Source organism: Larus michahellis, chromosome 2, assembly GCF_964199755.1.
Source record: "Larus michahellis chromosome 2, bLarMic1.1, whole genome shotgun sequence".
Taxonomy (NCBI): domain Eukaryota; kingdom Metazoa; phylum Chordata; class Aves; order Charadriiformes; family Laridae; genus Larus; species Larus michahellis.
Window position 1 is genome coordinate 102,909,475 of NC_133897.1, and position 22,545 is coordinate 102,932,019.

The 22,545-nt window shown below is 38.4% G+C and overlaps 1 protein-coding gene across 1 annotated transcript in view; it reads right to left on the bottom strand.

The window, feature by feature from the left end:
* Positions 1 to 22,545, bottom strand: part of LOC141739348 (dynein axonemal heavy chain 5-like) — a 170,551-nt gene that overhangs the window by 2,235 nt on the left and 145,771 nt on the right. The window contains exons 74-76 of the mRNA XM_074576432.1: positions 15,010 to 15,142; positions 5,246 to 5,454; positions 117 to 338 (exon numbers count right to left, since the gene is read on the bottom strand). Of these exons, the coding sequence (XP_074432533.1) occupies positions 117 to 338; positions 5,246 to 5,454; positions 15,010 to 15,142 (564 nt within the window). The remainder of the gene's footprint in view (positions 1 to 116; positions 339 to 5,245; positions 5,455 to 15,009; positions 15,143 to 22,545) is intronic.

Below are 22,545 nucleotides of genomic sequence, written 5' to 3' on the forward strand. Positions count from 1 at the left end.
TCTGAAAACCTGCTTTGAAACCACTGCTGCAGGCACTCAAAATACATCCTGGTGTTCTCTGAGCATCACAGATGTGGAAATTATGCCCCAGGCTGTCATGCTCACTTGATCCTTACCTTTGGTGCCGACTCGACCAGCTTACTGTTTCTGCGGTCCCAACCTGCCCCTTCAAGGAAAAGGCCGTGTATATAAACCCCACCGATGTCAGCAGGAGGAGGGCCAGTAACATCTTCTTTCATCATCTTGGTCACTTCATTGTGTAAAACAACACTGTCGAGTGCCCACCCTTTTGCTAAATTCATACGAGTTGTCTCTTGCCTCATAGCAGTTAGGAATCCCTAAGGAGATTGAATATGACATAGAGGGTTTTTAAAAAAACTTGAATTTACTCATTCCCAACTTTTTTTGCTATATAAGTGACCTCAGCACTATAAAGCCTCATCGCCCAGAACGTCATGTACATATAAAACTAAGTTCAATAGTATAAATCCAGTGCTTCCCTACGCTTTCCCAGTAGTATGCATTCTTATATACTTGGTGTGCATGTGTTGGTGCTAAGAAGCCACCAAGCTGGCTTATTTGACATATCGGAAGCTGCATGTATAACTCAACTCCCCTCACATGCCTACTTTACAACCAGATGGAGAGAGGTTTACAAGTCTGCCAGATTAATGTATTTTGTGAGGTTCCAAATACAGGTAATTGCTAAGCCACAAATAACACTGGTATTTCATGTGCTATATCACTCACCTTTTCTTTTATCAACATTGTAAAAATCCTTTTCAGTCAAGAAATCATGAAGCATTTTACAGAACACAAAATAAAAACTGGAATCATGCAATTAAACAGTGAAATGCCTTTGTCACTTTGCTCAGTGCAAAGCCTTAATATACTACAATAACGTACTATTGTAGACACCAGCAAGATAAACTCACAGCACTTCACAGAATGAAACTCTCTGTTCTGAAGAGCTACAATCTCATGACACGGTTACGAGCTATCACAAGCAAAGCCAGGCTGAAGGTGCTGGTTAGCTTCTCTCATATAACTAAGTGTCCATGTGCACGCACACCGCAGTACATGGGAAGTACCTTAGTCCTAAGAGACAGGAGGGTGGACCATTTTGCACTTCCAGTGGCCATGCTGCGGACATACACTTTATTTTACCCTATGGAAACCCATTTGCATAGCCGTGAGATGAATGAATAAAATACCAAAATTGAAGATGCAAGAGCAAGAGGGACTTGCTGAGAAGGACAACTAGGAAGGAAGAAGTTTCAGCACAGATTTCAGGGCAGAGAAAGAATCTGGAGACTGAGATGGGGGAATACAGAGCCACATGTGGAGCACACAAAGGTGGGCATTAGAGAGCCAACAGCACAGCTAGGAAGAAATCAGGAGCAATGAGACAATTGAACAGGCTGTTTATTTTTCTTCAGTATTCACAGTGCAGGATGCTCTGTTGAGCTACTCTTAGGGTCAAATGAATGGAAAGAAGTCAGATGCGGAAACATTAGCACGTCGGTCTACGGGAACGCAGGCCCCAATCTCTGTCTGCTGGGACCAGAGTGCTTGTTGCACGTGCTAAGCACTTGGTAGCTATGCAATACCCTTCAAGTTATGAGAACATGAGATGACATTCGTGAACTCAGATGTTTCAGTTAACTGACATTGGTTGCTTTTCATTAATATCATTCCAGAGACCTTAGGACAAGTGTTTTAAAGAAGTTTTGTGATAGCACAGATAATTGTAATTGCGTTTGAAGTAGTTGAGAAGTCCAGCATATAGCTAAGGGAGACAGGATTAAAGGCCAAGTTCTATCAGAAATGCCATTAAATGAAAGCAGAATCCTTGCAGTTAATTTGTGGAATTTTAATTTGTAGAAGCATGCTAGTACCAATAGTTTAAAATCCATGAAGTGTTCACTGCCAGAAGGCCCCAGAGGGCTACTGGATCCCAGATAAACTGAAATATTAAAGAAAGAAGAGCTTGAAGAGGACAGGACAGAGCAAAGACTGTACTAAGGGAATCAGCTCAAACGCACTGTGGAAACACTGGAATAAAAGTAAGCTCAGAGCTGTGAGTTGTCTTCAGAGATAAGATTTGGATTGCAGACTATTCTTACAGAGATGGCAGGACCTATATGCTGTCTGCAGTGGGACTTGCAACACTTATTTGCTCATTTGAATGAATCCTAGACAGTGTTTAAAGACTACAGCTGTGAGCTGGAGGCCCAGCTGGGTATCCTACAGCGAGTGAACAGCACAATAAACAGCAAGAAAGAATCAAGTGGCTTGAGGTGCCACTGTACAGCTGAGGGCTTTGCTCCCCCTAAAACCCTCTGTCAGGGACATAATGGACCACTTGCCGTGACATTTGTTTTGATATCTGTTAATCTTTGTCCTGTTTGGTTGGTTTGGGGTTTTTTTTGGTTTGTGTGGGTTTGGTCGTTTGGTGTTGGGTTGGTTTTTTTTGGGAGGGGGGGGGCGCAGTGGCAGTTTGTCGAGATTTCAGAAACAGGCAAAATTATTTCTTCTTTCTTCCCCTGCATTTTTCTGCACTTCTCCCTGGCTTGCTCACTGAAGGCTGCTAAAGCTTTACCCCTTTGCCTTCTAACAACCCATGCAAACTAACTGTGAACCTTCTAGTGAGGGAGAAGCAGGCATCCATGTAACCTATGACAAGAAATATGAAAATCAGGTAAATCTATTGCTTTCACAATCATATTCTCTCCTTTACCTTGGTTAGGAGGTTCCTTGTCTGTCACTTATTTTGCAATTTCTACAGTGCGCAAATTATGGCAGCTTTACTAGAATTAAGTGGGCACTGGGGAATGGAGGCACTGTACTTCCTATTCTCATTAGTATTCACATTGCTTTGGCATCTAAGGGTCTTAGAAATAGGCTGAAGGTTCATAACGCTAAGTACTATACAACCAGAAAGACAGTTCTGCCTCACAGGGCTTAAAATCCCTATATAGGACAAGTGACAGCAACTGCATACAGAGATGCAAACAAGGAAACAATAACAGTATCAGCCAGAATATGGAAATTGGGAGACAGAAATGAGATACGCATAGTGTCAAGTTTTTTCAGGAAAAAATCCAGAAACATTAGATTAACTTCCAGGGGGGAAGAAAATTCATGGCACTTACTGTTTTGTTCACCCCAGTTATCTTGGCCCAGTGCAGACACACAGGGAATCATGGTTTTTTTACATAGAAGCCTGCTCTAATCTGTATCACTATAAATAAAGATTAACTTCTGTGAAATTACTAAATTTATCCTAGTGTATAAACAGTCCAAGAGAAGGCAGAGTCAGGTCCTATATTACTTTTTATTGCCAGAATGCCTCGTTCTCCCAGCGCTGTAAATCTACTTTGTTGTCTTGTGTTATCCATGGCATTTATCCATTATAAAGCAAACAGGGAGATCTAGGAGCTGCGTTTCACCTCACAAATGAAAGGAATTTTCAGGCAATTTCTCAGGTATTACAAACAAGCCATTAGAACTGCAGCACTAAGACTTCATCACCTCAACTTGCCTGAGAAGATGCAAATCAATTTTCTTAAATATGAAATACTGATTTTAAACACAGCAATATGACTATCAACAATTAAATTAATTAAATAGAAAAGGAGTCTTTGCTCAGGTGAATTTCTTGTCATATGAGCCACTCCCACAGCCTGGGTTACAGAAAATGGAGACTATAACAATAACCATCTGATTCTTAAGCTTGTGATTGTCAGCACAAATAATTTTTTTAATCAGGTAAGCACATCTCATGCTCAGATATTTTTCTTTCTCTGCACACTATATATTCAGGGACTTTTAGAACTACATGTTATGAAGTGTTACATTTTTGTAGTTCTGGAGGCTTTCTCACTTACTATGGTCTATTAAATCACAACTTGTCTGGGGACATTTTACTCTGATTATTTGGCAGCTTTTTTGAGAAATCCAGATGTACGGATCCAAAAAAAAAAAAAAAAGGTAGGATGCCCAATTTGAGCTGGCAAAATTTCAGAACTGACACAACCCCAAAGCACAAAAAAAGCCAGCTAAAATAGCCAGAACAAAAGCTGTATCAGCTCTTGCTCATCTGTAGAGCAAAAGCAAACACCAACCAAACCAAAAGCCCATTAAGGGTTGCATCCAGCCTGATCATTGCAAAAGTTACTTTAGGAATATTTTAGAGTGCCACTATCAACGTGTTGCTAACAAACCAAGTATGGAAGCATAATCATTTTATTAAAACTCCTGCTCCTCTCCTTCATACTTTGGCTTGGGAACCCTTTGCTCAGGGATTCTGTGAGCACACTTCGTGCTATAAAGTGGTACCGGCAGACAGCTGACACAGACAGGAGAGATGATAGATGGATATTTCCCAGCAGTAGTCCTAGAGAATATTTGCCACTGTTGCTTTCTCTATTCTAGGCAGCTGTTTCAGCTAGCTTTTGCATTGCTAACAAGTACCGAGATTAAAATAGATCTTTAAAATAGCTTTTTGCTAAGGCTTCACAGAAACCTGTTGGCTCGATACTCTCACAATGACTCACTTCCACAACTCGCACTTCCCACAAACATCTGTGAATCGTAAAAAGCTTTAATGAATGTGGATAGCTGTGCAAAGAAACTACACATCATCTAGGTATGTATACTTTACTTCTTTTAACTCCGTTCTCAGCTGTTCCTTTTTTTGTCTTTCATTTTGTGCCAGGTTTTTATTTTAGACGGTGCAGGCAAGAGGCTGTATTTTTAATATGTCTCTGCAGACCAAGTCTGGCACAATTCTGGGGTGGTATAAATAACAAACCTTCCATTTCAAGGAACTGATTTGCACGGATTGAGAGTCAAGTCCAGATCTCTTCTTCCTATGTCAAAGTTTTCAAACTTACCTTGTTTTGTACTCAAAGAGATTTTCATACAATGAATGAAAAGCAGATTACTGTCACAGAGGAGGGGGGAAAAAGGAGGATAACGTTGAAATGTGAAAAGATGTATTTACCCAGTTTCCACACTGTTATTAAAGAAACCAGAAGATGCATTCCATTATTGCAGTAACATTATTTCGGTCTAGCAAAGATTTCTTCAATATATGTGGAAGTTAATTTATCCTGTGTTTATGCTAAAAATTGAATTTAGATTACACTTTGTATAGTCATGACTGAGGCAGCTTGAACTTCTCTCAAGGGCTGACTTAACTCTTACAGAGGAGTTAGAAAGATGAATCTGACAGTCTTACCTGTGGATTAAAGAATCCTGTCATCCAGAACTGATTTGGTCGGCCATCCTGCAGCCAACTGCTGAACTGCTGGTTTCTTTCAAGAAGCTCAGTAAACCAAAATCCCAAAGTAGATGACTCCCAGGAAATCCTAAACCACAGTTTTGGAATTCTAGCATCATACATACTATCTAAAGCATCTCGCAATTCTTCTGACATAATTATGGTTCCTGGAAGATAAATAAAACATTCAGAATGAACTTTCCCCTCGCTTGCAAAGGCAATTAAAACTTCCAAATGACATTCCGAGTCTAATAAACCCTCTTTTGTTGTGCCTTAATTGCACACCTGTTGCACTAAAGTGTTATCAGCTTGCAGTTAATTTGCTCAAACTTACAAGACTTGATTCATAGTTAAAGGTGACAAGATAAATGTATTTCTTCTGTTATTTTGTTCAGAAATAAAGAGGTTTTTTAAAACAACTCCTTCTCCCTCACATATAATATTTATATTCATTATATTCACACTGTGTTTGAAATGTGATTAATCATTTAAACTTTTTTTATATATTTTAATGGTTCCCACATACATGATCAATGATAGAGATATAATGCGTAACTCATCTGTATCCTAAGCATGTACCGACAGTGATTATATTCATGAAATTCACTGTTATTAATGATAACTTTGTACATTCCCATTATCAAGATTCCCAGTGGGAAAGCAGTACGGAGAATAAACCTAGAGGCAAGATTTTTCATATATTTTTTTGGCAGTGCGTACTCACATATTCCATGCATAGCACCGTTGCCTCCATTAAAATGTCAGCATTTACGAAGACAATGATTTTTCAGTGACACTCACCATTCCATGTGCCAGAAGTTCCTACATCTTATCAGTTTGTACTCTCAATAGTACTAAGAGCTGGCACACGGCCATGCCTCAGGATGTCTTCTCCATTTCAGCTAAAATATTTTAAATTATATAAACTGGTCTGGTAGCCCCCGTTCCAATTAAATGTTCTTGTAATACCAATGTTCAATGCATCGTCATACACACAGCTGCTGTAATTGCCACAAGGATTACATGAGATAACAAACAGAATTAGGGGGCTTCCACCACAGAACATGTAAAGGAAAGAGAAGTAGCCTGGGTGACTGCAAACAAGAGCTGCAGCAGCCCATCCAAACACATCTGTATGGAAATGTGACCTGTAATAAGTAAGCATTTCAAGCCCCTTCCTTCCATTGAGGTTGGCAGGTCCCCCATTCAGGGGAAGGAGAAGAATATGCAGAAACCAAACACCAGCTTTTAATTTAGAAGAATGCAATGGCTACCCTGAACGCTTGTATAACACTGTGTGCAAATCTGGTACTTTCTACTATATATCAACAGCAAATGGGCTTCATTTCCTTCTAGTGGATAATGACCTGCTCTCATTTATACACACCTCTTTTTGTGCAACAAATGCTTTCCGAAAACTATCAGTTTTTATAAAACTGCAAATATTAAAAAATACTGCCCATCCTGCATTCTCTGTAATGGCTTCATAGTCGGCTTCAGAATCATGTTTTGGGATAGCTAAGGGTCTTTTATAACACAACAAATAAACCTTGTCTTTGAGTACAAATCTTCTCTAACATGTAACAAAAAGCATCAACATTTAAGAAAGAAGACACTCTGTGTCATCTCCCCTTTATCTAGAAAAATGTAATATTAGACCATACACTCTATTCATCCTCTGGAGGCAGAAAAAGTGGAAAAAAATCATGCAATACATGTTGGTTTCAACTTTGGAGCAACCATAGCGAGGGCAGAAAACAAGCGAAGAGCATCCAGTTTGAGCCCTGGGGAACATTACCATCCCAACTAAGAAAGAAAGAACTCTTTCATCTCTGTTTCTCCCTTATTTTCAGGCTGATGCAGCCAACCTTCTCCTGCAACAAGAGTTATGAAAGAGCCAAATTTTCTTCCCTATTCTTCTGGGCAGGCTGTGGGCAGGTTTTCGAGTAGGGAGATACAACCAATCTCTGCCCCAAAGCATGGTGAAATCTCTTCGGATGTCTGCCCGTTATGACTCAGAGCAGCTGCTGAGAACTCTAAGCCAGAGTGTTCTTGAGGATGAGGTATGTTCACAGTTCTGGCCTTGCCCATATAGCTGCATAAATATTCCTAGTGAGTGGGTGTCATCTCTGGCAGTAGGCATACAGTGCTTGAATTTCAGCCCTAAATGACATCTGTGGGTGTTGGGATGCATTCCTCCAGCAAAAATATTGCAATAAAAATAAAAATAATTTAAAAAATAAACTGTCAGAAATAAAATTAATAACATATGAGAAAAATAATGGCATCTTTCTGGAGAGAGGTGATACAGGTGTTTGAAAAACTATATTTGATAAATTGAATGAGCAGCACAACGCTGTAGTCTTCTCACATCTAGCTTCTGAGAAGGCCCGAGCATTGGTTACCACACGAAGAGACTGAATGTCCTATGAACTTAACATGACAGGCTTGAATGTTCCATGGATTGGACAGGCCAGCTGTTTATAACTTGGATATTTTGGGGATTACTTCATGGAATTCCCTTTCTTGAATGGAATAAAACCCATCTGAAAATGACTGACAAAAGGTCAGGTCAGTTAAAGACATTAGGGTATTTCCATGCTTCAAAAATAATATGTATTGTAACCATACTGTTCGCACACAGTTTGGAAATTAGGATTCCCCTTTTTCATTGCCCTAAGTTTATATTGTCTCACTTTTAAACCAAATTGAAATCTATCCAACTGCTGTGTAGTGCATAAGCCAAATAAAGCTACTCAGTTTTGAGAATAACTAGTTTGTATTGTTAATTAAAGTAAATAGTCTGATCTTTTAAATTAATCTGGTTTTAGGGTGATTAATTCAATAGATATAATGCTTTGAATGGACTACATCAGGACCTTATATTATTTCATGGAGTTGCCCCTTTTCACTGTCATACCTACCACAAGCTTAATCCAAAAACAGTGGAATTTGAAAAATTGGGATCTACATTTTGCATTTTGGAAAGCCTGTATCTGGACTAGAAAACATGCGTATCTATCTCATTTAAATGAGTGGATAAAGTTAGGAACAAAGGAAGGATCTTAAACTCCAGCATGAACCAAAAAAAGCCTCTATCCACTGACTGATTCTCTTCCCACAGGCACAGATGTAAATCATGAATAACCAGAATAATTATGTAGGATATAAATGAGATGAGAAGAAGCTAGTTTCTCCATCAAGTACAATTTGCCAATAGCTGACATCATTATAATAGGATTGGAGACTGTCCCTTGAGGAAAATACTTGCTAGACAATGAGTCTGTTAAGCTAGCCTTAACAGTACACAGAGGAAAAAGCTCAGTGAAAGCATCAATCCATTCTTGACGGCTACAGTTGCAACTACAGAAGTTGATCTTTTCAGCCTTTAATCCCCACTCAGGTTTACCTCCCAGGCAACCAGTTTTGTTATTGGACCAGTCACTCCTTGCCTCCACCACCAAGCTGCAACTCCCTCTTCTTCACTGAACATATTGAAGAGAAAATCCCAACTTGCTCATAACTTCATGAGCTTTCCTCCCTTTCTGCCTCATGGCGACAGCTGACTTGCTTGTGCTTTCCCCAAAGAAAGCATTGTTTATTATTCCACCCAAAGGTACAAGGTATACAGAGTACTAGATAAAAACAACAAAAGCTAATATATGTCTACCCATACCTAAAACTTAAATCTTTTTTTTGGCAAGCTTTAGTATGTTTCTGCTAGTTCAGTGACCGCCACTGCTGTGCTGAAACAAGTCAACTTCCTTGCTTCAGGCAGATCTTTGGGTTTTTCTGCATTTGCAGCACTTGGGCATTTCAGCATTTGGAGATGATTCCCGGGAAGCTCTCAGAAGCTCATTTAACTCCAACATGCTGTTTTAACCCGAAGGACCTCAACAATTTATCACCTCCTTTTGCTCCTGGTCTCCAGAACAGGAAGAGTAGATCAGGCAGCCAAGCCCTGCAATGCACAACAATCTCTCCATTTTTCACTTGTAGACTGGGTATTCTCTCCAGCTGCAGCTAACCTTTGCCCCTGTTCTGTTTTCTGTTTGTTTCCTACCTTCCTTTTCTGGTGCAGAATCCTCTGATTTACTTCTTCAAGTCAAGAGAGATGAAAGGAACTGAGAAACTTTAGTAGCATGTAATTTTTCCACATAGAAGAGCACACGAATCCTAGATTCTCTGCAACAGCTCTATTCCTTTAAGTCAGGAAGAAGGCAATTTGAAAGTAACCTTGCAAATTGTTCTGAAAACTTAACACCTCCAGTACTAAATGCACTTGACTACACCCACCAAAGGACTGAAAATAAAAATTTTAAAGCAATAATTTGAAGATAAAAATCCATGCACACCCCCCAAAAATTAATACAAATCACTATCCTGAGCTAAAGTAATAGAACAGGCAGATAAACTGTTTTCTGCAGTTTGTCCTAAATGTGCAATGTGTGTTTCTAAACAGTTGTCCTGGCCAGCATCGTGGCACGCATACATAACACTTACTAAGAAGTCCAGAAATAACATGCCACACTTTGTACAAGACAACAGGAGGCATCCTGGCATGCTTATCAGGATGAGAAGTAAATAATGGATGAGAGCTGCCGAGCCAAGAGTAGCTATGCCACAAGGCACACTAGACTCATCCCCTCCATTCCTCAAATGAATTTTCTATTGTTACATTCCATTAATGCCCTCACTGAATGCTCTTAATCATCTTCAAAGAAAATCCTCCTCCGAAAGTGGAGTACACAGATGATCCCTACAAGCCTTACATACACACACTGTACGAATCAGCAAGGTAAGAGCCCAAGAATTTTCAGTCCAAATGTCTGTTACCATTGTCAGCAGGCCAAACCAAAATTGTATTAGTCAGCAGTCTTAAAGCATTACAAGTCAAAACAGAACTTAGCCAGCGAGTGGGAATGAGTCCATGCTCCTTCCCTTCATGGGAAATTAACTTTCCTGTGTGCTCTGCCAAGACTAGTTTCCTGAGCTTCAGTTTTTCACCACATAGATTAGAATAAATTATTGGCTACCTCTTTTGGCTCTTTTGGAGTTCATTTACATCCCTCTTGTAAGGTGCTACACACAATGAACAGAAATTCCTTGCAGCAACATGATGCAAACACTACCATCAAGATCATGGTATTCTGAGTTGGAAAAAAATACTGAATCTTTACCTCATTCTTTCAGGGGCTTAACACAAGTTTGTGCAGATGACATAGGAATTCTACGCGATTCCTATTATGTACGTAGAACTACATGCTACCTCACATCTACATGAAGTTCTGGGTGTTTCAACATATTCTTATATGAATGACAATAAGGAAACACCTAAGGCAAACACGCTGGTTAGCCATGCAGTATAAGGATGGTGAGGAGGTAAAAGTACATAATTTAATAGTTTTCAATAAGGTAACAAATCAATGACTGAGATGTGCAGAAACTAGTGAAATGCACCAGTATTCCTCAAGGCTTTGTTATTAACGGTTATTATTCAGCTTTGTCTGAATTATAAAGTTCCAAAAATATTAGAAATACATACAGAAATGCATATTTTTTACTATCTAGTATCTTCTCTTTCTGTCCTAATAGTCTCACCTGTATTTTCTCACAACCTGGGGTATCATATACCTGAAACACGCCAGTGACTTAATAAGTTTTCATGCATATAACCTGTGCATCATTTAAAGAACATGCACATGGTATACATCTGTGTGGGTAAAAAGAGGGCAAATAGCAATGTCCCATCTCCCCTTAGTAATATCCTTGTTCCTGATCCTATTATTCCAAAAGCTCCGATTGCCCTCTCTTTCAGTGTAGGATAAGAGTACTCTGTGATTATTTTTTTCGAGTCCTGGCAAGTAGGTTATGTACGGTGTGCGCTACGTGCATGAAAATATGCTAGCTTTTCAACACGAGGGGCCATATTGTAGTTGCAGTGGAAAGTTTGCTTAAGCCTGGTAGAGCTTCTCCATGACAAATGCTGTGATGACTTCTGAAGTAGTTATTTGTATTCCGCTTCTTTGCCTTCTACGTTGGTGTTATGGCTCCCACAGGTATTTGCACAACACTTGTCTTGCAAGTACTAAGAAAAATGTAAGGAACAAAAACTGTGGACCTGTGGAAACAAATCTTTACACATTACAAGTCACATAAAAGCTTTTAGAGGGATTGCTATATTCTCAGGAAATATGTTAACAGGAAAAGGACTTCTCTTTCCTAACTCTGCAAGTGCTGCACAAATAGCAGAGGGAGTTCTGTGATCGTGTGGCACATATATGACATGAAAGGATAACAAATCCAAGGTTTTCTGTATGGCCTTCACTTGTTCATGAAGTAGTCACTTGCAAAGGATTAGTTTGAAAACACAAAGCTATAAGGTACCAGAAACAAATGCCAAGTGGATGAAGTTTTATGACCAAAGTAGAATCTAGATATAATCATAAATAAATAAGTTAAACATTTGTTTCTTTCATGACAAGCCCATAAACAGAATATTAAGCAGGTTAAAAAAAAACAGGAAATAAATCCAAATTAAAAGCTGTGCTTATTTCCATTGCCAAGGATTCAATATCCACTTTCAGTGCTACTACAAGCACGCTCCACTGCTGAGATTCATTGAAGTCACTCAAGGGGGAGTAGAGATAACGCCCACAGAATCTCTCTTCTCATTTTCTTCAATGATAGAAGACACATCACGGTGCCATCAAAATGCTTACCACTCCTACTTCAGTGCATGGAAAAATAAAGAGAACTACCCACAATCTCACAGATAGGCCACATTCAGTTCCCCTCTACTCAAACAAACTCTAAGAGACTAGAAATAATCAAATACGTCGTTAGATGTTACTGCATTTAAAGACACCGTCTTCATTAGTGGGAGAGGGGGTTTGAAGTGCCCGCTCCCCAACAAACAGGCAGGGTATTAGTATTCTATGCCAGAGGCATCTACACTTTCAGAGGAAGATAAGGCACATACACAGGAACTCCATAGCTCATATACTGCCCTACAAAGAATATGGTCACCTGCTGCCAGGGGCTCAAGATCTGATGTTCATAATCCATTAGGATCTGGAGTTTTGGTTCAGGCCCCATGTCGTACTGCTGCCTAAATAAAAAGATGAGAAAACAGCTTTTTCCTCATCTTTAAAAAGATTTCTCTATTTGGAACATTGCCTCTATTTAGGTCACTTGAGAGGACAGTCATCATTGCTGTTTTCTGATTTATGTGAAGCTCTGTATTATACCAACTGTGAAATAAATTCTGGGCAATCAATAAGTAATTAAAACAGAACTAATAGTTGTGACATAACTGAGAGTACAAAGTGCAGCTACAATCTAATTACTACAATTTGATCCAAAAAAAGTATCCCTCTGGGCAGCAAAGTTTATTTATTGGTAGAGAGGCAGGCTTGTGGGGCACAGCTGCCAACAGACATGTTGGACACATGCTGAGCATCCTCACCCCTCCCAAAACCTGAACACTGCTTAATCTGCCCTCTGGACAGAGGGACAAAACTGGCTGTGCCAATTCCCTCAACATCCCTCGTGTGCAGCTGCACATGGGCTCTCACTAAGGAGGGCTTCATATTACCTCAAATGCAACTTAGTGAGCAAGGGTAAAATGACATCTGAAGGTCCATCTATTCACATCCAACCTGTAGAATCAAATATTCAGACCTCCTTTCACAAAGCTACATGACACAACATGAAGATGTGCTATATTCTTAAACACAAAATTTGTTTGAAAATTTAGATCTGCTATAAGTAGGTGCTGAGGCCTCAGCAGGTTCATGAAGCCAGAGCCAGATGCACGACCAGGGCAGATGCCAAAATTCACAAGACCTGTTTGAGCAGGCAGATCAGTTTACCTCATTGTAAAGAAAAAGGAGCACATCAGATGATGTGCGATTGCAGTTGACTAGTTTTGGGGCAGGCTCTAGTATGAGAGAATTTGGGGTTTTCCCCTTTGCTGAGGCAAGAGAGCGTGCCTAAATGTTCTTTCCATCCCCTAATTAACAGTCTACCACATGCACTTGATTTATCATGAATCTGCCAGAAGCCATTAATCGTTATTGTTAACTGTACATTCAATTTTGTTCTCAGAGCAATTTTTCACTATATTTAACTTGCTTGTCCCTAAGAAAATTATAATATTTTAGAGGATTGCACAGAAGTTACAGCATTAACTTGATTAAACACCTGGTAGAGGACTGCGCCCACTGTGAAACTGAATACTAAGCACAAATAAATTATGTTACTCATCCATTCCTCTGCAGAATTTTGTACTTTTTGAGACTTTAAATGTATCTGTCACAATCAAGGAAAGATTAATACTTTCCTGGATGGAAAGCGTTATTTTAATTTACTTGAAAAGGGACTCTATGCACATATAAAAAGAAACTTTCAGCTCAGTGTTGAAACTGAGGACAATTGTTTCTTCAAGCTTGATCTTTGCATAGATTATTATACGATATGGAAGCTAATTAGCCTTGGGCACATTTATGAACCTCTTTCCTAGATTCAGATTATAGGCATGATATTTCTGAAGCATGCATTGTTGCCTCGGTGAATCATACAAATGATAGGAAAAAATCCCTTTTGATTCTTATGTAATAAAAATACAAATTAAAAAAATATATCTTCATGAAAGACTTACTGTCGAAAGACTGGAAAATGTCAGTAAAACATATCACAGTACTGCCATCATGTATATCAGAAGGGACTCTAGCCTTCTCCCTCTGGGGACAGTCTGCTGTCTCAGATATTTTCTGCCTCTGCCAGAGAACAGCAGACTTGAGTGAGATGTTAAGCAGTGGAACCAAACCGTTCCTGCTTCATTTTCATTTATTGTTAATTCAAGAAGCTCGGCTGAGCAACAGTATACTTTCATTCTTGAATATTTCAACTCTTGCAGATGAGCAAAATGTGAAGTGAAAACAAAAAGTAGATGGTAACATCATCATCTCTTCTTTTTCCTCATTCCTTTTCTGATCGAATTTTCCATCCGCCCCTAGTAGCCTACGCCCTTGATTTATTTTAACTACATTCACCACTGCTCACTTTCAGCCAAATACTCCTGTCTCTGAGAGGTACGGAGTGCTGTTACCCACATCCTGTGATGGCTAAAAGCAGAACTCTATCATTCTCTTTTGACTGGCACTCACACTCACTTCAGCTTCCATTTAAAGACATCCTATTTGGTATAACCAGTTTTGTGAACATTGCAAATCTCATCCTTAAATTAGAGTCTTTACCATCTGGCCTCCTGAGTACCCTGTCTCTCAATTGCTTAGCAGCAACACTTCTACCTTGTTCTATATCATTATGTATCAGCTTAATTTCACAAATGACTCTGGCACACGACCTGTGGACCCAATCACGCAATTCAGCTCCTCTGCGCGCTGTAGAGATCCCAGAGAGAATCACAGAAGTGTAGCAGTGCTGTGGGACATGAACTGCGATACTGGAGCACATGCATACAGAATAAATTAAGGTAGAGTGTCCTTAGAGATGCAGTCAGGATGCTTTAAGGGCTAGAATTAGTGATCATATGATAAAGAGAGAGAAAAAGAGAAAAAGGTGTGGGGGGGAGAGAACAAAAAAGAAAGAGGTAGAAAGGGAGGTAAGGAGATGAAATATTTTTTCAGTTATGCAGTATAAGCAATGCTACTAATAAATATTGCATCTTAATTGGTATGATTTTTAACGTAACTTACCGTCGATGGCCAATTTGAGATCAGTCAGTGTAGTTCGAACTCTTGATATAACATTTTGCATGCGGTCAATTTCTTGACGGAGAAATATGTTCATGGGTTCAACAGCTCCCATCTTTTGAAGCTGGGCTTTCACCTAAACAACAACAGTGCAACAATTATAAAATTTAATCTCCCGTTTCCTGTGAAATAATTTTTGAAAGCAAAAGGATGTTTTTTCAATTGTATCACATAATTCCTGAGAAAATAAACTTTTATGTAACAGATGGCCAAGCAACTCCTGTGCCAACTGTAAGATTTAGCACAGTGTGACTCTTTATCTTACCAAAAGGAGCTCCTCCATCATTTTAAGGAAGGAAAGTTCCCTCTTTTTGAAGGGACACAGCAGTTCCTTCTGTCCTTGTTAGGCTGCAGGGTCTCAGATCTTAAAAAAAAAACAACCCACGTGCTATACAAAAGCATGTTCGATGGTAACTTCTTCAGATTTCCAAATTGTGCTAGGTGAACTTTCTCACCTCTTCTTGCCCTGCTGAGTTGAAATAATGCTACAAATGGAGTTCGACTTAACAAGCACAAAGATAGATAAAAGCTGCTACTTCCAATAGCACGTGACTCACTCATAAGACAAGGTGCTCAAGGATGTATTACAACAGAGGCAACATTGCCAGGAGTAATATAGATACCACAGAATTCTGTTACACCATTACATGCACCATTTTGTACGTAGAAGGTTTGGGCCTTCTTAATTTTTAAGGATAATTGTTTCAATCATATTCAACAGAGAACATTTTCAAAATGGAATTAGTTGTCTATGTTACTGAAGGACACGTCACAGCAACAGTAGCAAAAGCATTCCCTGTCTCGCTTCAGCATATGATGCATATACAGTATGCTTCAGATATAGACTGTATGTTCCCTGTATATCAAAGATGACTGTATACAACAGTGCATGAGAGAGGATTTAGTGTCACCAGCAGAAATCATGGTGCCTATACCTCACGTAGTACCAGAATTCTTGATTTTTAAGGCTTTCAAGTGTTTTTCCCCACTATGACTCGGCTTTCAGAAAGCCAATGGACTTCTCTTTGTACTCGCCACCACTCAGCCACATGCATCGTCTTTCACACGGAAGCAGCCTGAACCCTGACCTTTGCCATATTCACTCCTTCCCTCTGCAAGGGAACTCTGGAACCAAAAAGAGATCAAACGGTAATCAAACGATTACAAACGGTAAAATAAGATCCTAAATCCAGATACCTATCTGTCCATTAATTTATCATAAAAGAGCTGAACCTTATGATCAGTTTGCTAAAATAATTTAAGAGCTTATTTTGAGCTTACTAACAACAGGTGAAGAAAGAGTTAGAAAGTCTATTCTTTCAAAGAGCAGAATATCACTGCAATTCTACTGCAGCCAAGTAGAAGCCACAAGATTTCATATAATGCGTGCTATTTCATCAAGGCCAGAATTCCACTGGATTTTGCTTTGTGTTTTTCCAGATGTATTCATATATCTCATGGTATACATTACTATGTATACTATACATTATACACACATAGTAAACATTACTAAAGATCTTATTATTACACTAAAATAGCAAGTTTCTGCAAGATGAATATAATATAGCAGATGAGTAGTTATAATTGCTGGTATAAATGAATAAATGCTTTGACAATTTCCATTTCTCAAGTTTCAGCTCCAAGCCCAATAAAATACTGTTTCCAACTTTATATGCTATGCTCCTCGGGAGACAGCTATCAGCAAGGTTATTCACCATATTTTAATCACAAGGACCCATGAGTTTGTCAGACAGAATGTCCAAGAAATAGGTGCCAGCCAATTATGCTAATGCTTTGCAGTGTGACAGTTCATTTTACAGACTGAGTTAATGTGTTTCTTTCTGTAAAAGAGAAAAAACTACTAAAATCAACTATCATGAGACTAGAGCTGAGATAATAAACTCTTTTTGGATAAGTTACACAATGAAGTATTCTGATTTTTTTTCATACAAAACCCAGGGAAAGCTTCTGCTTTCTGAAAATTTCACAGGAGCTGATAATTCTCCCTCTTGCCAAAAAAGCAAATAAAAGTTTGATTATTTTTTTCCCCAGTATATTTAGAAGTCTAGTGCATGCCACTAATAAGAAAGGAGTTATACAGAATACAGTCCATGCATTTTATCCTTTAAATAAGAAATACACGTTTTTCTAGTCTACAAAGTACGTGTTGCTTTTGAGGATGATCTAGAGGAAGAATTTCTCCTGTTTGAGGAAAAATTGTATGGAAGATATCATTAAAGGTGCTATTTTCCAAAATATTGATATTTATGAATCTACAAAGAGAAGATGAAATAAATATTCTAAATTATTACTGTACTGATAAATGTACAATTTGTTTAACTGGTGAATTCACAGGTTTTAAACATTCTTCTAATTTGTTTTCATGTACCTACAAAAATACCTGTAATGGTTTGAATAATGGAGTGAACCAATAACGCAGAAATTTGTTAATCAATCCTAGATCTGTTCACGGCTCTCACCCTGGAGCACCAACCATAACTGATAAAAAACTGAAAAAAATTACATACTTCCTACTGTATTGTATACAAATCAATTCTTATCTGCAGTGAGATTTACTAGGTATAACATAGTGCCTTTCTTGCCATTAAGATTAGTTTTAAATACCAGCTCTGAGGTATGATTGACTGGTTTTGTATTAGAATTCTTATCAAGCAATCAGATTACTTACTTCCAGTGCTGTATTTATTATGACATAAAGAGATGGATCCCAACTGACAGAAAAAAACCTCAAAAGACAAAACTCACTAACCAAAATAGCCTTTCTGAGATTAATATACTAATTCCATAAAGCCCACTTACAATATCTCCTTTTCATTATGCAAACAGCTGTCATCTAATATAAAACAAGGTGATTTAAGAAAGGAACAACTAAAATGACAATCTTAATAGCTTTGTCTACATGATTTTGCAATGCACATCTCTAGTGTGTCAGGTTCCTCTACCACATTTATTAGCTGTCCTCAGGTACCCAACTCCTTTGTCACCACATGCTTTACAGGACATTCAGCAGAAAAGCAGTTGCTGAACTCATGTCATTTAATGATCAGTGATCAAGTTATTGTAGTAGTAACTGCCTATCATTTTCAGTAAATGCTATCATTTTCAATTAGTCTTGCCTACTTGCTATACCCTTTGTCAGCAGAAATGGGAAGTCTATCATTCTGTGAGATGGTCTAAATAAGAAAGACAAGCTCAGGCCATGTCCGAGTCAAAGCTCTTTTGAAGTGCTTTGAAAAGCATCTGACAGGGTTGGTAAGTAAACCAGAGACACCTTGAAAAGTATCTGTGTTAGTGTTTCAGTTCAGACCCAGAATTTTTTTTTTGTAGCAAAAAATCTATGCTGAAATGTAGACTCCAGGCGCACAAACTGGCTTAGCCTCAAATTAATCTAACCCAAAAGGTATGCTTCAGGGAGTCTAACGTACTCGTTAACGTACCACTAATGGGTGTTCAGCCTACAGGCCAGACTAGAGTTAGACCAAAGTAAATTCCCCAGTAAAACAGCTAATGCAGGCCTGTCATCCCCTGATGAGCTCCAATTCCCATGCAATACTTGCCAATGTAGTCATAGCCTTAGCAGAAGATAAGGTGAAATCAATACTACCAAAAAATTTTAAGGGAAAAAACTACTGCTACTTGTGTTAAAAGCCAACCTCCAATAAAGTGCAGTGTCTTTGGAATGTCTCTATGTCTATTCCCTAGCAAGCTGTTTTTCAAGCTGCAAGGATCATTTTCATTATAAACCTCTGTGTGTGACAGGCTGACATTCATTCTGGCATCTATCTTCACTCACATGGACTGACTGGACCTAATCATTTTACCACTAATCTCTCTGCTACCTGTGAGGCAAGACCCAGAAGCAAAAGGGGTTATGAAAGCAGAACGTTTAAGCCGCCTCTGCCTGTGGAGTGAGAAAAATGAAGACAGTTTTAGGTCAGGAGGAAGGTTTATTTTGCTTTTCTGTCACCTGTGTCAAGCTGTGGTCTGATAAAGCATGCAAAGGTGACTGGTTTTGTTTATAGTCTTTTGGGTGGACATTGAGTCAGCTATTTGACTGGCGGGAGGAAGCACTACAAGAGAACAGCAAAAGAAGCAGCATATATCGTGGGGCAAAACGGTTGCCCTTTTGAAAGTCGCTGGTTCCAAAGTCATTACCAAAGCACAATAATTGAGAAATGAAGGCCTCTGTGTGACAGCCTGAATTTTCTCTGGATTCACAACGTATCAAGAGAAAGTACAATCTGGAGCTCTGAATGTCAGCAAATAATTGGTTTCAGTACCGTCCATCCCTAACCTAGTCTGATCAAATTCACTCCACGCTTTCTAAAGGGAGCCACAAGAACTGATCAAAGATAGCAAAGGCACCTGCCACTTTCCCCGAAGAGTATTTGCTTTCAATTACCTTCATTTGTTTCCTAATTTTTTTGTTCCTTTTCTCCACTGATAGTATCTTTCTAACTTGATTTCCAAAGACTACCACATTGTGGCTTTATTGGAGCACAATATTCTTCTAAAAGCAAACTCAAGCTGCACTGCTAGGACTAATGAATGCTTTTCTTTTTACTGCTCTTAATCAATGAGGCATGCATAGGAACTCTTTTTGACACATTCCCTCAGTCTCTTACAATTTAGTATATTAATTTTATTTGTTTCAGGATTGTTAAACTTATCTAGTAGGTAATAATGTCCTTAATATAGGTAATAATGTCCTGAATGACCAAATGTTGACTTAAATTGACAAACAACAGAACTCATTCCCTTTTTTTCAGACATCATAGGAAGTAATTACATAATCCATTTCACTCCTTATACTTGCAAGCTTCATTTCATTTGCTTATTATATTGTAGCTTCTGCTAAATTCTGTTGCGTCTTCCCTCAGAGAACATCCCATCTTTTCTGCTCTAATGAAATTCTTGGTTATGTGTTAGTGAACATAATCTTTTCTTTTTTTCTTTTTTTGTCAGTTTATGCAAACTTTCATTTAAAAAAATGTGGCTTTCTATACAGCTTACTTCTAGCATCTCCACCCTACTTCTACCATCTCCACCCCTTCTAAGGGGTTCCAGAATAACAGAGCTTCAGTTCAGATGAGAAACACTTTTGATAAAGATTTTTTTCTTATTGTGTGGAGGTGGCCACACTCCTGGCCCATAAACAACTGCAGCAAAGAGGTGGAACTTGGCAGAAAATGGCAGAAAAGGGAAATTCCCCTGAAACAAAGAAAGCATTGGTAAAGACCCAAATGAGTTCTAAGAGCTAGAGAATGCGAGAAAGGGTAAATCCATTAGGCAACATGAAAAAGGAAATACTGAAGAGTCAGGAACTGCAAGAAATAATGCCAAATCTCATAACACTGCAGAATTAAAGTCTGAAGTTGTAGTGCAGCTGACACAGCCAAGAGATATACGGAGGAACACATTATTACCAATAACAAACTGTTGGAAAATGACCAGAGGATGCTCCCTAGATACTCAGAGCAAAGGAATGACTACCATAATACAGAAACATAGTGTAATTTTTGGGTGGTTCTGTGGAAAATTACCAAGTCGTCCATCAGTAATGTGGACTGAAGAAACAGCGCATAAATAGGGTGGTGTGATTAATCAGAGAAGCGCAATTCACAGATCAAGATGTACAGAGCCTGTGAAAACCAGAAACCACCAGGAAGAAGTGGTATCTACACTTATTGATAAGAGAATGAAACAAATTTATATCCTGAGCTCAAAAAACATTTACAAGAAATACAGAGAGAAAAGGTAGATCCAACAGGACATCCTCTGACTTGTGCCTGTAAGAGCAAAGTGGAGGGAGACACAGGGAGCAAGCTAACGCAAAAGTATTAAATACTGGTTTATCCTGTACAAACATGAATCTCCTTACTTGAATCATAAGAGAACAGCTGTCAAGCAAATTGAAGCAAAAGAGGTTTTCTTAAAGCTCAGAGAAGATGTCAGAGAAGTGGTACAGAAGCAAAAAACTATCTAATTGTGAGCATCATTATAAAAATGATTGCTTATAAGAAAACAAAAACCTGCATGTATGATTGGCAGATCAGGAGAAAAGATAATAGCTTGTCATACTCCTGGATGATAAGTGAAACAGCAATGAAAACAATTGGTGATGATTTTTTTTAATACAGTCACATCAAAAAGTATGTATTGTACCCAAATACAGGAGTAAAATAGAGACCAGTTAAGAACGCAGGGTGGAACTTCCAAAATAAACCCTTCAGACTCCTTGTCCTTAACTACAGCTCCTGGCTCCATAACTGGTTGTCTCGAAAGCTAAGACACTCGAGGAAGTCACTGAAAAGACGAGGCCTACTCTATGTGTGTTTTTTTGTGGATAACCTGAGTGAAAAAACCAAGAAGGAATGAGACTGAATGAGACCAAGATTAAACAGAAGAAATGCCAGAGAAAAACACTATTTGTTCAAACCATTTAGAACTGAAATTTCGATTAAAAAAGTGTGTGTGCATTTTACAAGACTAAAAGTCACTGCACAAATTTCCCAGGGGTAAAATCTGAGGGCAAGAATACTCTCCGGTTACAATATAAAGTCCAGTACTATTAATGTCTTCTAAGTATTACAAATTCTTCATGAGGAAAAAAGTTGGCAGTTTAACAAGGGAATGAAGAAATAATCCTTTGGAGGATTTAGCAAATATATTGAAAAAAAAATAGCTCAATACACATATTACAAATATGGCAAAACCATATATGCTACTCAGGCATTCAGTATTCTATTGCTATTGCAAATTGAAAAAAAAAAAAAATTCTAAGGAGATGAATAAAACTAGAAGACACTTGTTCCATCAAAAAGCTTTACTCTGATAGGAAGGATAAGGGAAAAGGACTGAGAACAATCCAAGGTGTAGATCCAAGGTGTAAATTATTAAATTTATTAAATTAGTAATTAAGTGTTACTAATTATTATACTTACTATATTTCATTTTATTTGCTATTTATAATATCTATTTACTATTAAATAATAACGTGAAAAATAGAAGACTGACTCCATTCCAAATCAAATTCTACAAATAAATTATTTATATACTATTGCTGGGAATCACTTGATAAGCAGGTGACAAAAACAGAGAGATGCAAGTAGGCATGGATAGATGGAAAAATAACTATATGGAGAAATCTGTTAGGAAACCTCACCTAAAAAAAAGTTGCAAATTGTAAGTAAGTAAGTAGCTTGCCAAGAGGGGAATGAAAAGAGAAGTTCTGAGTTCAATTATGAGAGCACAGAAGAGGCTTTTTATTCAAGACATGAGATGAATAGTAGAATGGAAGACAGGAAATATTGCCGGGGCCCCAAGACACTCAAGGTTGTTGAGTTAGGTTGTAACCTAAGTGGACATTCTAAGTTGGCCAGAGAGGAAAATAAAGTACAACATAACAAGCTGCAATACTGCATACTGGGCAGTCTACAAGCTTGGAGTGCAACCAGG